The following is a 15,649-nucleotide window of genomic DNA, read 5'->3' as shown; positions in this document are numbered from 1 at the left end:
AATATATATATATATATATATATATATATATATATATATATAAATGATATCAATAGTAAAGAGGTGCGGATATACGAGCGAGAAAAGTTTCGTAATCGTCGATTAAGCGTGGAAATAACGTAATAACATTCGGTGTTTCCCAAAGGGGTTTACGGAGTACTCTTCCGGCGCTCTGTCGCGTTGTTCGGTTATTATTTTAACATGGAGCCGAGGAGTAGCAAGCAACGCGTCCGACGGCTGTCGGTAGATGTTAAATTAATACCAAGAGTACTAAATGCGCCGTGTGAAACGGTCAGGTGCTCGAAAAGCGTGTCGTCCCACGTTACGATCCGTCAACCATTCTCTTCTATCCTTCTTCGATTAAACAGAGAACCAACGATCCCGTCTTTGCCTAGCCCTTTTCAAATCGTCCTACTAACTCTTAATGAAATTCGTGATTAGGCGATTCGATCTTAACCCCAAAAACCCTCCCCCTATACCAACCACCCACCTCTCACCTTCAATTTATCGAAAACAATTGTTGTAACCTTTCACACGTGCATCATATTTCTATTTACTTAACAATATGTGCGTCTGTATTTTTATATGGATATGTGTATGTAGTAGTAAATTGAATGTATAGATTAGGTTCATTAGAAAAATTTTATATACTAGTATTTACAATTACAAATTAGATATATATTAGTGTAATTATATATGTAGGTAGTTTAAAATCTTTCTATTTATCTAAATGAATAATTACAATTACAAATAAGATATTATCCTAATTATTTCTCCACGGATAATAGATAGAAAAAAAGATATATTTTTATTAATATTTCTTCTTCATTAAAATAATATCTGATTTCTAATTAGAAAAAAATTTTTTCGAATCACATCTCTTACTATTTTTTTTATCTCTTTTTCTTTCTCTATACATATAAATATATATATATCGCGGTAACGAAATAATATAATTAAAAAATATTTCTAATTAAATAAATATACAAAAAAGAAAGAGGAAAGAAAATTGATCAAGGATTTATAATACTTCATAAAATAAAGGGGAAACAAATATTCTTGATGAAAGTATAATAGTTAAGCGAATAACATTGAGGAAAAAAAAGTTAGCAAGACTTAATGTTAGTACTGTTACTTCGAAGGTAAGTTAAGGTTTGAAAAAGTCTTGAATCGAAGGGAAGAACAAATCTCGGTTGGCCTTAGGAAACGCAAACGCAAACGCAAACGCAAACGCAAACCACACGGTACATTATTAATCGCTGTTACGAAGCTGTTCAGCGCATCGAGTAGCCTTGATTAATCGGTGCCACGTTCGAGATTTTAATTAATCCGGCCAACGCTCTTCTCTGCTTACGAACTTGTACACTTTCTCTCTACCCTTCTCTCTACCCTTCTCTCTACCCTTCTCTCTACCCTTCTCTCTACCCTTCTCTCTACCCTTCTCTCCTCTCTTTCTCTCTCTTTCTTTCACTGTGTCGTCGATCTTGCTAACATTCTTTCTCTCTCTTGCATTAAAAACTTGCACGCGAAAAGTAGATTGCCTTGATCATTTTTCTTTCTTTTGTTAAACTTGCCTTGCCATCGACGATATCACCATCGAGATTTTAAGCGAATATCGAATCAATCGAGAGATAAAATAAAAAACAAAATCAACCTTCAAAAATTCCAACAGCATTGTACACTCTGGAAAATACCCTTTTGTTCTTCTCTTTAATAATAAATTCCACAGTAAAAGAGAGAATTCTTGTCTAAAGATCTTCCCAAAAAAAATCGCTTCCGAACAAAATATCGATTTTACGCAATCGTATAAAGAATATGCAATAGTTGGAAATATTTTGTTCGCATATTCTTGTAAAACTCATAAATAATATTATATTAAACGAAATAAATATATTTATATTAAAAAAGAAATGAAGAAAGGAATTGCAATAATGTCGGATGAAAGAAAGAAAAAGAGATGAGAAAGAGAAGAGGAAAAAAAAAAAGATAGGAACAAAATAAAAAGAGAGAACGTACTCCCTCCCCCACACCCCTGAAATTTTCTAAATCGAGACTTACGAGAAGTACTATACTGTACTATACATTATACGCGTACTCGTGGCAATAGAGAAATTCGTGAAAACGTATTATCGATTTCCGAAGAAATTTCTTCTTCTTCTTTTTTTTCCTTTTCTTTTTTTTTTTTATCTTGTTCCTGTACCATCTTCAATCCTCTCTAAACTTTTGCTAGAAAGAGAAAGAGAGAGAGGGAGAGAGTAATCGATGAAAAGAAGAGGAACATACTACCACTTCTGGTGGTACTGATGGTAGTGCTGGTGTTCTGATGATGGTGTGCTTGCTTCGAAGCGGAGGTGGAAAAGTATTCCACGGAAATATTTCCGTTTTTACGTAGAACGTAAAGAGAGAGGGAGAGAGAAGAAAGGGCGAGAATAGAGATGAAGATGGAAGGGTGAGAGAGAGAGAGAGAGAGAGAGAGAGGAAAGGGAATGTGTGGGACGAGGAGGGAGGAAGTTCTGATTTCATTAGGCTCCGTGTTATGCGATTAATTAAGTCGCGAGCTCGAGGAAAAATAAGAGAGGAGAGCGGATCGTACTCCTCACCCTCTTCATTTCTTTCTTTCTTTCTTTCTTTCTTTCTTTTTTCGTTTCTTTTTACTCTCTTCTTCTCGTTCGTACCACACTTCAGAACGGCTACAGAGTACAGAGGAAAAAATTAACTCGAGACATTTCGAAGGGAGAGTTGTTAAAAGGGAGAAAAAGAGATAGGTGATAGGAAATCAAAGAGAGAGAGAGAAGAAAAACTTCTCCACCCCCACGGCAAAGCGAATTAACGTAAAGAGAACTCGGCTTCATGGCCGAGAGTACAAATTCTTAAGCACCATGAAATACGCTTGAGGGAGTGGTAAAAAGAGGGATGATACTAGAATTGCTCGATCAGTTTCATCTTTTTTCCTTTTCTTTTCTTTTCTTTTTTTAAATGGTCACATTTTCTTAACGTCGCGTGTATAGCTATTTGATCATTTTTTCAATCCTTATACTAGAAACAAATTAAAAAACGAATGAATAAATTTGTGAATGAAAAATAGAAAATTTAATTGCCGTATGAATTAGAAAATGAATTAAAATATATATATGTGCATGTATATACACATATACTTACATATCATTGGCTGACGTTACTGCTATATTAGCATATATAATATTTAATGGTAGTATAGCATATATATACACATATACATATAGTTATATATACACACATAACACATACCACAGACACACACACATACACACACATACATATACATTTAGGCACATGGGTATATTCGGTGGTTGGTGGGGCGCGGGCAAAGATGTATAATTGCGTTACCCATCGAATTCAGTTATACGAGCATGGCGAGTCTGATGCATAAAATGACAGGGCCAAATTCAGTTATAGTTCGCTTCACAAAGCGAATACGGCCGCGTCGTTAATATCGCGCGCCGTTGCGAACCGGTGTCACATTGTTACCGGAATTTTCGTCCGACCCGAAAAGTCATCGGAAAGCCTGTGTGTGCCACGATATATGCTGAAAGGAATGAAACAGAAAGAGATAGAATATATGAAAGATAGAAAGAGATAGGAGAAAAAGAGGAGTCTCTTTCATGCTCTTCTACCACAGGACGATTCTTTTCTTTTCCTTTGATAGCTTCCTCCATGATATAGGCCTGTTCCATACTAATAAATAAATCTAATGATTAAATAACCGTAATTCATTTCCCTTAGTGTCTCTGCTCGTGTTATACATGATATATATCTTATTTTTTAATTCATTTGATATAATATGATTTAAATAATACAGTAACATTCAATACTTTGATTATTCATTTTATCTATCTCTTTTTCTTCTTCACTTTCTTTTCGTATCTTAATATATTAAATTATACTATTGCACTTTATGCTTATACTGTATCTATCTCATATTAATTAGAAAAAATACAATTTTCTAACTAATGTGATTAGAAATTCTTGATGGCAATGATGAAGTATGCTATATATTATACAGTATATATATATATATGTATGTACTATGATGTTTCGTTCTATCTATCTATCTATCTATCTATCTCTTTCTCTCTACGCCTACTAGTGTGCGGCAGCACTCAATCAGAAGTCATAATACATTTACCGCGACCTAATGAAGAGTTGATGAAAGGCTACCGCTGGGAGATGCTAAGCAGTGGTTCTCAAAATCTACACCGATCGAACAATTATTTTATACATGAAAATAGAAATGAATAGGAAAATAAAATCTTCATGGAAATAATCAAAAAAAAAGAAAAGGAAACGGAAACAAAGTAATTGATTTTTATCGTAAATAAATATAATTCGCATTGAAACACGTGGCTTTTTGAAATAATGAGTCGTTTAACGTATTATCTCGTATGTACTATCTCTTATCTATCATTATTAGTATAATATAATGCTGGCTTCGAGAATAAACGAAAGGTGAAATAAAATGGGTTCTTTTCTACGCGTGAAAATTCTACACGTAAAAGAAAAGTTCGGAAAACTGATTAAAATCGACCTACTCTCTACGTTGCAATCTTGTTAGAGTCCCTAGGCAACGTGAAATAAATATCAATGAGATTAACTTTCCTCCGAAACTAGCGCCTACGAAACCTCTACTCTTTTCGTTACGTCAAACTGTTAACGCATACTCCGATCATAAATACATATTTACATTATAATATTAAATTAATCACGAGAGTAAGATGCATTGAAAATATTTCTAATAAAATTAGTAATGTAATTAAAAAAAACTATTTATATATGCATGTATGTATGTGTACGATAGATGATTATTAATTGCTATCGTAAGATTTATATAACAAATATTTTAAATAAAATTAGAAAAACCATTAAAAAATATTATGTACATGTACAGATAAATGTGTACGATAAATGAAAGAGTGAATTTAGAAAAGGGAAAATGACGGGATTATAAAAAAAGATGAAAAAGTCAAGTAACAAATAGACTGAGTAAAATATAATAAAAATAAACACTACGATCGTAAATGCATATTTAAATTATAAAATAAAATTAATAATTGCGATAGTAAGTTATGTTTACAAAAAAAAAATATTTCAAATAAAATTGACCGCGAAAATAATAACGAAACACAATATGTATTGCGATAAATAAAAGAATGAATTTAGAAACGGGGAAGAGACGAAAGAGATTATTAAAAGATAGAAGAAAAGTCAAGTGGCAAATAGACTTAGTAAGAAATGATAGGAGTAAATCTGACGTATCTAGAAAATTACTATGGTCATCGTCTTCCCTTTCTTTCTTTCTCTTTCTACATTGACGAGCGACTCATAATCCTAGGAAATTAAAAATGCCCGCTTACATCTGAAACGTTTCAAAGGGCGGCCCATGTGGCTGGCCACCCTCTTAGTCCATATCACTCTCTCTCTCTCTCTCTCTCTCTCTCTTTCTCTTTCGGTCCAACATCCCTAGGTTGGTCCAGCCACGCTCCATTTACAGAAACTCCATCAAAGGGATTGTGGCATTACGCTTTAGAGTTTAGAAGGCAGGAAGAAAACGAGCAGTTTGTGTTCGGTCGAGCCGATGACTTGGAACGAAGTGCCGGCGAAGCTTTCTCTCTCACTCTTTCTTTCTTTCTTTCTTTCTTTCTTTCTTTCTTTCTTTCCTTCGCTTTGGTAAGAGTATGTACACCTTTCCTTTTCTATCTTACCAAAGTCGAAAGATAGAGAGAGAGAGAGGGATAGATAGAAAAGACTCACGGACATTTACCCATGTCTCCACCGTAAATGAGTATTTGCCTTTGTGAATAAATAAAATGCATTACAAAGTTCCCGTGTGTCTCTCGTGTACCAGAGAAACGGGAGAAATGATGCTGGTAGTTTCTGCTTACGAGTGTAAGTATAGAGAGAGAAAGAGAAAGAGAAAGAGAGAGAGAGAAAGCAAAGGAGAAAGCTAAGTAAGAGAAAGATAGAAAAAGCATCTACTAGCAGACTTTGACTTTGAAGGGAGTGACATTGAAAAGGGAAACGCGAAAGATGTGCACAATAAGAGAAAAAAAAGAGCAAAGTTATATACAGTATAAAAAGAAAGAGAGAATAAGAGAAAGAAATAAAATGTTGTTAATGATTCAAAATGAATAGAAAGTATGTATTCGCGAAGATCGTGCTTACACGATGCAAATGATTAAAAAAATATATTTCGCAGGAGATAATATAAAATTACAATGTATACGTAAGTAATTTTTCTAAACAGTACAATGAATCAAACCTGGAAATAAATGAATAATAATAATTAATGATAAAATTAAATTTCTTATTCTACTTCTTCTTCTTTTTCTTCTTCGATGTCTTCTTCATATATATATCTTTCTCTCTTTCGAGAACACATACGTGATATATATATATACACGCATATGGAATGTAATTATTCGGAATGCATTTCTAGTTTAGCATCGTCAAGTAACAACTTCCGCGATTAGATCGGTAAGCTCGGTGTACGCGAGTAACTCGGATCGATACTACGTGCACCGCGTTTAATTGACGCATTAAGGATCGAGAAATGCAGCCCCGTAGAAAATTAATGAGTCGAGCTTACGCTGCGTAACGTTATATGCTAGTAACGTACCGTTGCGATGGCCGTTAAATCCGGAGACCCTCCTAGATACGATATGATCTAAAAATATATTTTAATTTTTCACACCTATTAGAAAAACAAAAAAATACAGAAATAATCAAATTCTGATAAATTTTATTCCAAATATTTCCATGTACATCCCCGTATGTGACAAATGAATTATTATACGATCTGTGATATAGAAATTGATTCTAATTTTTCATAACTGTGTTTCGAAAAAGAAAAAATAATTAAATTCTAACAAATATGCTTCAAGCGTTCCCATACGCATCTCAGTAAGCGACAAATTAATAACTATAATATATAATTAAACAGACGAACACATTTACTGTACATATGTTGTTTAATGATATTTAATTAGAAGTAATAATTATACTATTCATATACTAATATAGTATATTATAAGTAGAAATTAATCTGACTGTATTTAGTATCTAATATAATTCTAACACTATTTATAATAAAATTTTATTAATATTGATATTAATTATATATCGTGTCAATATTAAATACACGACTGTTTAAATATAAACAACATAATAATCATAGTATTCGTATTAATAATGTATGATAAGTAAAAATTAATATGAAATGCATGACTCTGTTTAGTAATCTTATAATAATTCTAACAACATAATTAATATTTTATCACTAATTATAATCGTATAAATATTAAATACATAAATAACATAACTGTTTAATACAAATATGTACAATACGTGTTCAACATATATCGTTCCAATAAAAATATTCATTTTGAAAAACTTACTAATAATCTAAACTGCAAGGCCGAACGAAGTATACCGAAGCGTGGTCGACGTATAAATAAAATCACAAGCATAAATTAGGTCCGTTTAAGGGGGTGACTTTTCGTAAATATTCGTAGTTACTCATCTAAATTCGTAAATCCTTGATAGGAAAAGAAAAATAATTTAACGATAGTGGCAAAGTAGTGGGGAAAAGTTATAGACGTTTGTAAAGAGGTGGGAATAGGAGTGAGTGGAAGAAAAGGGTGAGTGGGAGGGGTTAGAAAGTGGAAAGCGCTTGCAAAGGGAGGAACATCTAAGACAATGAGATACGAGCCTTTGCAGTAATCCTCAGACCTTCCTTCGAGTATCGACATTAATTCCCTTGGCCCCAGCTTTTAACCGGAACAGACGCACCCTATAATAGGCAAGTTGGAATCCAATCTGCAAGTTTGCAAATTCAATTCGACCGTCTTCTTGCCGCTGAGAAGAGCATAGAATGAACGAATAAACGAACGAACGTTGTACTGTGTTATGTTAAAGAACACAACAACTGTATCGATAAGTCTTTGCTTTCAAATTTCCTTACGATTATCCTTTTCATATGAGAAACTAACCATGTGATTAGATTATTTGTAGACATGTATCCGTGTACTTGAAAATAAATATTTATATATGCGTTGATCGATGTCAACGTTTCTAATCTTAATTATTAATTTCATTACTTTTTTTTCGATACCTGGTAGTTGAAAAAAACCAAAACATCAGACGAAGAAGTATGGTTAATAAAAAGGCGATTAGAAATGCATTCGATATTATTTGAAAGTCGTAGTCCGTTAAGTATTTTCTATATCTAAATTAATACGATCTTTTTTTATATAAAAGGTAGCCGCTTGATAGGGGATATTCAAATGAGCTCTCACCGCACTTTATGCCATTATGTTTTTAAGCCATATCTAATTTCGAATCGCAATTATAGTGTTTTATTACTTTAATAGGTATATCTAATATTATGCGTAAAAGCCCTGTGCTATGCTTCCGTATGGATACACGGGTTGTACGCACGCTTCGGGTAAAAATATAATAAATCCGTTCGTCTACCTACACCTACACACCAACGTATACACACATTTATATGTATACATACATATATGATACTATCGTTGTTCGTGTCCCTATACTACATGGTATCTGCCAACGCCTAATTTAATGTAATAACATTTGATACTCGTTTAACGCTCGACGAGCGCTTTTAGAAATTTTCTATCGAAATATCGGTTAGGATGAACGCGTATCATCGAACAATCAATCAGTTTTATCTAGCATCGCTTTAAAATTTTTTAATTCTTCAAAATAAATCATTTATCTCGTCAATATCGTTCCTTTCATTTCAAGACTTCAACCTACATGCATGAATATTTTTTTGGTTATGCAGAAATACATCATATTCTAATGCTCCTAATCTTCGAATAAAAACATTATGCATTAAAGTTAGATTAAATCTGACATTAATACTTCTAATGGTTTTAAAAATTGTAATATAGATCATATGCCATAAGCATCGAATAGGAACGACGATCCTGACCTTAGACTTCTATTAGCTCAATTTCCTTCAAATGTTAATCGCTTCTACGACCTTTCCTACGATTCCTTCACTTCGATCTCGAATGAAAATGAATGAAAGAGAGAGAGAGAGAGAGAGAGAGAGAGGGAAAGAGAGGGAGAGAAAGGGATAGAAATAACAAGAAACTCGAGTTCTCCGTTCTTCCCCGAACCCCCTCGTGAATCATTCAAATTGGATTCCTTGAGAGCTACCTCGACGTACCACAGTCGCAAAACTTGATTTAGAACCGAAATAATTGTCGAGAAAACGTCGACAGTCTTGAGTAGTCGAATGAGTAGTCTCATTTAATTCGAGACGTAATTCAAAGAGTAAACAACGTGTTACACATAGATAGAAAATTATGTTAATTGAATGTGTACTGACTTTAAATAAATTTAAAACAAAACCTATATATATACAAATAAAATATGCAAAAAATACATAAAAATAAATAATGAATTATAATAATTTTATATTTACATATGAAATTTTGTAGATAAAATATATATGTACAAATTGAACCAATATTTAAATATAAATATAATATAATATTTTGTAAATTAAAAAAAAAAGAACGAAAGAAAAAGAGAGAGAGAGAGAGAGAGAGAGAGAGAGAATGTAAGATTTAGGAAACAAGTTAGAATATAGGAAACAAAGTTGGAGAGTAGAATTTCACGTCGGCCTACTCGTTCCATTCGCATAAACGCAATAATTCGAAAAGGGGTTGAGCGAGAGATGAGGGGTGGCAAGCACCGTGGCAAGGAGAGCGTGGCATGCGCGTAAATGTAGTTATAAATAAATCTAGAAGCTCTTAATGTTTGCCAGTCTCGCGGAAGTAGAAAGATAAAGGGTGGGAGAAGGACGGGAGGAGAGGAGGATGAGGTAAAGCTTGTGAGAAGGTGAAGGAGAAAAGGAGGAAGCCAAAGAGACGGGGCAAAGAAAAGCTGCGGAAGGGTTGAAGAGGCTGCGGAGAAACCGTGGCCGAAGGGCTTCTCGAGGGGGTTCTCGAGGGGGTTCTGAAGGGTCGAACGCGTGCCGAGGTAGTCGTCTCTTTGCTACAAACCACTCCCTTTTCCTCACCTACTCCCCTTCTCTTCCTGCACTCCAACAACGTTTCTAACTTCTCGAATCTTTGGTCCGATTGTTTCTTATTTCAAAAAAGTAAAACGTAAAATTCAAAAACAAATAATAAGTATAATATTTTTCATTCGTCCGTTAGTAATTCGACTTAATTAATTGCAAGATCGTTTCAAATATCAACCTGTTATATGTCTCATACTGCAAAAAAAAAATCATCTTTTATAAATTTTATTATATTATAAAGAATAGTTCTTTCCTTTTTTTTTTTTTTTTTTTTACATAACGCGCATATTTGCGAGCTAAAAAATGATATTAAATAGCCAAGTGTTCTAATTTTGAATCTACATTAAATTAATAAGATTTCTATGGTACGTCCTATTTGAGAAGAAAGAGAGAGAAAAATACTTGATAAGCAAACAAACAAAAAATAAAAGATAAGCGAAAATATCTTCTTTTTTTTCTTTTTTTTTTTTCTATTTTATTCAAAGATCTCGCGATGCATTTTTCTCTACGAAGTAAACGCGTGTGTACACATAGTATAAGTAAAATGCGTTTCGTTGAGCGAGCGCATTCGCGAAGAAGGCAACGAGAGCAACGTACTATTCTTTGATCATAGGGGCTATCCTCTTAATTTGTTTCTCCGGCAACGATCTGCTTTGGATAAGAAGCTAACTTCCCTCTCTTTTACTTTATCTTTCTCTCTCTTTCTCTTTCTGTGTTACGGTGGATTCGCACGCCAAGCAAAGAACTCACGGCGTTCAGCTTCGCACGCTCTTGGAAACCGTATTACGATAATTCGCTAACCTTCCACCTTCTTCTACTTCCCCCTCCTACTCTTTTTTTCCATCACCCCCTTCTTCTCTTCAACTTGATTCTTATATTCAAAGTAAGATAAATTAATTATTCGAGAACGAGTTTTCGAATCACTTCGGTCTCTCTTTCTCGTCTTACTTTTAAAAAGGAAGTATCTTCTTCTTTCTCCCTTGCAACTGATTTTTCATGACTCTGCACTTTCTTTGTTTTTTTCTTCTTTTTTTTTATTCTCCCTCGTATTCAACGAGAGAAAACTCTATTAATCTATCTCAATTGTTTGTTGTTGATTATTGGTAATTAGAATGAATCGGGAAAACGATTGATTTTAAAGTTTACTGTATGAAATAAAATAAAAAAAAGAAAATACAATGGAAAGGAAGGAAGGAAAATAAAAAATGAGTTCTCAATTTCCGGCTAATTTCTAAGCTATTTGTCGCGAATAAGTTTTCGCTCGAAAAGAGTCCTATCTCTTCTCTTAGACGTTAGGAATATCTAAGGAAGAACAAGCGGGAAAGGGCAACCCCGTGTGAAATGAGTCGCGAAATTGTTCCGAAGGAATTTATCAATTTTCTTTGAGGGATTCTAATTGTACTAATTTGTCGATCCCAAGAGTAAAGGGAAAGGCAGTGGAATTCTATCGTTTAATCTTCAAGACCGTCTATCTTCTCTGTATCTATCTAACTCTCTCTCTCTCTCTCTCTCTCTCTCTCTCTCTCTCTCTCTCTCTCTCTATTATACTTTCCTTATGTTAAACCCTCGAAGTATCGAAAAAGGGAGAAATTACGATTTTATATTCGATCTTCTCTCATCTAATTAATCCTATTTTTGTTTCCTTTTTTTTTCTACGTCTATCATTTCAATAACATTCGCTAATCGTAAGTACAAATCCTAAATTTCAAATGAAGATGAAAATAAAATCAAAGGTAATATCAAGAATCAATCGTATAGAAAATAGTAGAAAAATTTGAGATATAAATTAGAAGAAAAAAATAACAATAGAAGATGAGTGAAAATAAGGTAAAGAAAAAGGAAGAAAAATAAAATGATAGGAAAAAAGGGAGATAGTAGACTCGAAAAAGAAAGAATCGAGTGAGTGAGTGAGTGAGAGAGAAAGAAAGCTCAGGGCCGATATCAAAGCAGAGCAAACAATACGGCGAGATGCTGATGCGATTGTATTATGGCTAGTGGACCGATGATCCATTGTCTCGTCACGTTCTACCCACTCGGTTCTTTTATCTCGATCCCCAGAATATACTCGTATCTCGTCGTATCGAGTGAGCATCCATCGAAAGTAGCACGCTTCTGACGCCTTCCGAGGGGTTCTTCGTAATACGAAATCTGCTAGTAACAGGACGCGAATAAACCATTTTCGCACGCACCTATGTATCTATTATTATACTTTTATAGATGATGCACCTATGAAAAAGACTAAGAGAATGATATTCGATCCGTTTCCTTCTCATCTCTCCTATAGCATCAATTCATCTCTCATCGATCATTCATTCATTTATCTATGGATGATCAATGATACTCGAGATCGATGATACGATAAGAGAAAGAGAGAAAGAGTATGAGATTACGATTAGTTTGGTTTTTTGTTTTTTTAACACATTGCGTAAAAATCACGAACAGTCTCGTATATACGATGACTCTATGAATGGAAAATGTTTTTGTTTAATTATATTCAATTTGGATATAGAATAATCTACGAATGTATATTGTAATATTTAGAAATTTATCAATTTGAATAAAAATAAAGTAATATTAAAAATTTGCAGACTGCAAAAGCACGTCTGGCGTGCAATGTGTTAATAAATCTGAAAAAACAGTGTTTAAAATATACAAAGTTATGTAGCAGATGATGAATAATTATCGGATAAAATTGTTTCGAATGAATAATATATGATGAAACGTACCCTTGTAAGTATTCTTGTGTTAACATTCAGGAGGAACAATAACTACCTTAAAGGAACGTACCTGCAACAACAAAAATATGAATAATTATTTAAGTATACGTATTAAGTATATATATAATATATAGGTATAATGTTTGAAATGATTCGTTCAAATACGTGGTTAGATTGTTGGATATATCTACAGATATATATATATATATATATATATATATATATATTGTGTCAACGATTTAACTATGAGGATATTATTATAATCATGGGGTATACATACATAGCCCGTGTCGGATAGCATGATTACGAGGCTGAAATAAATGAAACCGGCGTGAAAACGAAATTGGATATACACGATGGCGGCGGCGGTCGCGGTGGTGGTCTCTCGAACGTAGTCACCGACGAAATTTATTTGCTTTTCATTCAAATCGCCTCATCTCACATTTATGTATTCCGTGATATTGCACTTTTTTAAACTCGCCTCCTTTCATCGTACTACGCCCGTTGGATATTAAGAGTCCTGACACAGCTCTGTATTACTCGTATAAATTTACTTCGAACAACGTTACATTCCTTCTTTCTTTCTTTCTTTCTGTCTTTCTCTTTCTTTCGAAGAAATTCTCCTTTCAAATATCTGTCGTCTAATTTGAACCGATTTGGTAATATAACACGAAACTCCTATTAGATTTAATCGATCATGTTTACGATAAAGAAATATACATATAATTCAAATATATTTCATTAGGTCAGAAAATTGTAGAAAAATTGCTTGAGTAAATAAATTCGTAAAAAAATTTCAATTGATTAATAAATGTTAATATTGTAGAACTCGTGAAACGTTTAAATACATATTTGAGGAAATCCGATAGGAAAGTCACGTACGCGTGAAGATAGATAAATCCTGCAAATTAAAACGGTATAATATAATCCTGAAAGATTGCTCATAAATTTAGCTTGCCATAAGGGTTTGTTAAGTCGATCAGATTGGTAGGTAAGAAATGAAGTTGTATTGTACTAATTAAGCGCTTAGTAATACGATATTATTTTTTGCATACTCGTAAAAACGTCCTTAATCCGTCATAACTCCTACTTAATTTAAAGGATTGTTTGTATTTCTTAATTGTTTTTTATTTCAATTAAAATTTAATCTTAACATTAAACAATTCATACATAATTGCTACAAGATGAACAATTAAAAAGGATTTTATAAAGAGTACAGACAGGTAAGTTGAAATAAAAAAAGGAGGCGAGTGTTATCCTCGTATAATTGACTGGAAGTATTTTTAATCGAGCCATGAAAAAATGTACCGCGTGCCAACGTACGATGGGAGAGAGCAACGACGAAATAGAAAGAAAGAAAAAAAAAGTATGTATATATAAACAAGGGAGGAGAAGAGAAAGAAACGGAGAAAGAAACAACTGAGTGAAAAAGAGAGAGAGAGAGAGAGAGAGAGAGAGAGAGAGAGAGAAAAAGGGGAAAGAGGAAGTCTTCAACCTTCCATTTTCATTGTAGGCGTTGCTCGCGTTTTTAATCGACTCACCCCCCATAGGAAACGAAATTCCTACGGTTAATTACACAGATTTCCAATGCACCATCGCAACCCTGTGGAATTTTTACGATTGCCGCCTTGACCGCTCTTTCTATCTCCGTTACTTCCTCTTTCTACTAGCACCACCACTACTACTACTCATCGGTATCGAATAAAAGGAGGGAAGAGGATTTGTACAACTGAAATATTCGAGGGATTTCATTTTATAAACGACCAACCTGTCCCTGCCACGTGCTACATCAACCCCTCCCTTTTAACGCCGAGTCGATCGTATCCGCTTTTGTCTCTTCTTCGATTCTCGCTACCGCGACGAAAACAAAATCATTTGCCATACCAAAATAAAGAGAGGGAGAGAGAGAGAGAGAGAGAGAGAGAGAGAGATAAAGGGATTATATGAAATACCATTCGGCATGAATCCTGCCACCATTATTGATCGCGTCAATTAAACAAAGGCGTCGAACGAGATTCGATCGAACGTTTCTATATATTCGTTAGAAAATATACTTTATATTATATATGAAAATAATGAATAACAAAGATAAACGAATATTTTGCAATTTTTTATATTATATTTCAATTGAAAAACACTTTGAACTAATATCTAAACAATCGTAATGACAAAAAAGTGGCTAAACGGAATGTATAAAAGTGTTCTACAGACAAATTCTGGACACGAATACGGTCGGAAAAAAAACTGAAAGTGGCGATAAATCGGTGCCCCGAAGAAAAAAGCTCGGATGGTAGAAGAAAATCTCGCTTCCATAAATAATTCAAGTCCCGTCTCTTCTCGGACGAAATACGGGCACACCGACTACTACTACCACCCATCTATCCACCACCCCCTACCCATCCTCTTTACTCTCTATCTTTCTTTAGGTAAGGTTGCCCGGTCAAAGGGGAAGAACCTAAGAACCTAATCTTTTCGCGAAAGGGTTTTCCGGGAGCACCTGAGAACCACCATGGAAAAGTCTTCCGACACCCCCTAAATACTTAATTCCATTCTCTCCTCTAATTGGACAGTTTTATTAAGGGATGCATATTTCAGATGGCATTTTTATTGTGTCCATTGGGAACGACACGGTGAACGAATAATAAGAAGAGAAGAAGTAGAAGAAGAGATAGTAGAGAGAAAGAGTTTAGAGATGGGGCTTCTGTAGAGAGAAAAAAAATTAGATTTCAACCCTTCGAAAAATATTAGCACGGTGGAAATAAGAGAGAGAAAAATATATAGACAGTGACTATGAGTTAAACGAGAAGAGACGACGAGAAAATACCGCAAAGTGGAAAGA

The 15,649-nt window shown here is 33.9% G+C and overlaps 1 protein-coding gene across 7 annotated transcripts in view; it reads right to left on the bottom strand.

Annotated features, from left to right (window-relative positions):
- The window catches only part of LOC106790927 (dachshund homolog 2), a gene marked incomplete at its 3' end in the record, with an annotated part of 190,928 nt that overhangs the window by 141,001 nt on the left and 34,278 nt on the right, over positions 1–15,649 (bottom strand). For 3 of the 7 annotated variants that reach the window (XM_014756197.1, XM_014756190.1, XM_014756191.1), the window contains 1 exon segment: positions 12,866–12,880. In XM_014756197.1, coding sequence (XP_014611683.1) covers positions 12,866–12,880 — 15 coding nt within the window. 7 annotated transcript variants of the gene reach the window in all.

Source organism: Polistes canadensis, unplaced genomic scaffold (genome assembly GCF_001313835.1).
Source record: "Polistes canadensis isolate GaletaPanama2010 unplaced genomic scaffold, ASM131383v1 scaffold_270, whole genome shotgun sequence".
In the NCBI taxonomy this organism is placed as follows: Eukaryota; Metazoa; Arthropoda; class Insecta; order Hymenoptera; family Vespidae; genus Polistes; species Polistes canadensis.
This window is presented reverse-complemented; position numbering and strand designations above follow the sequence as displayed.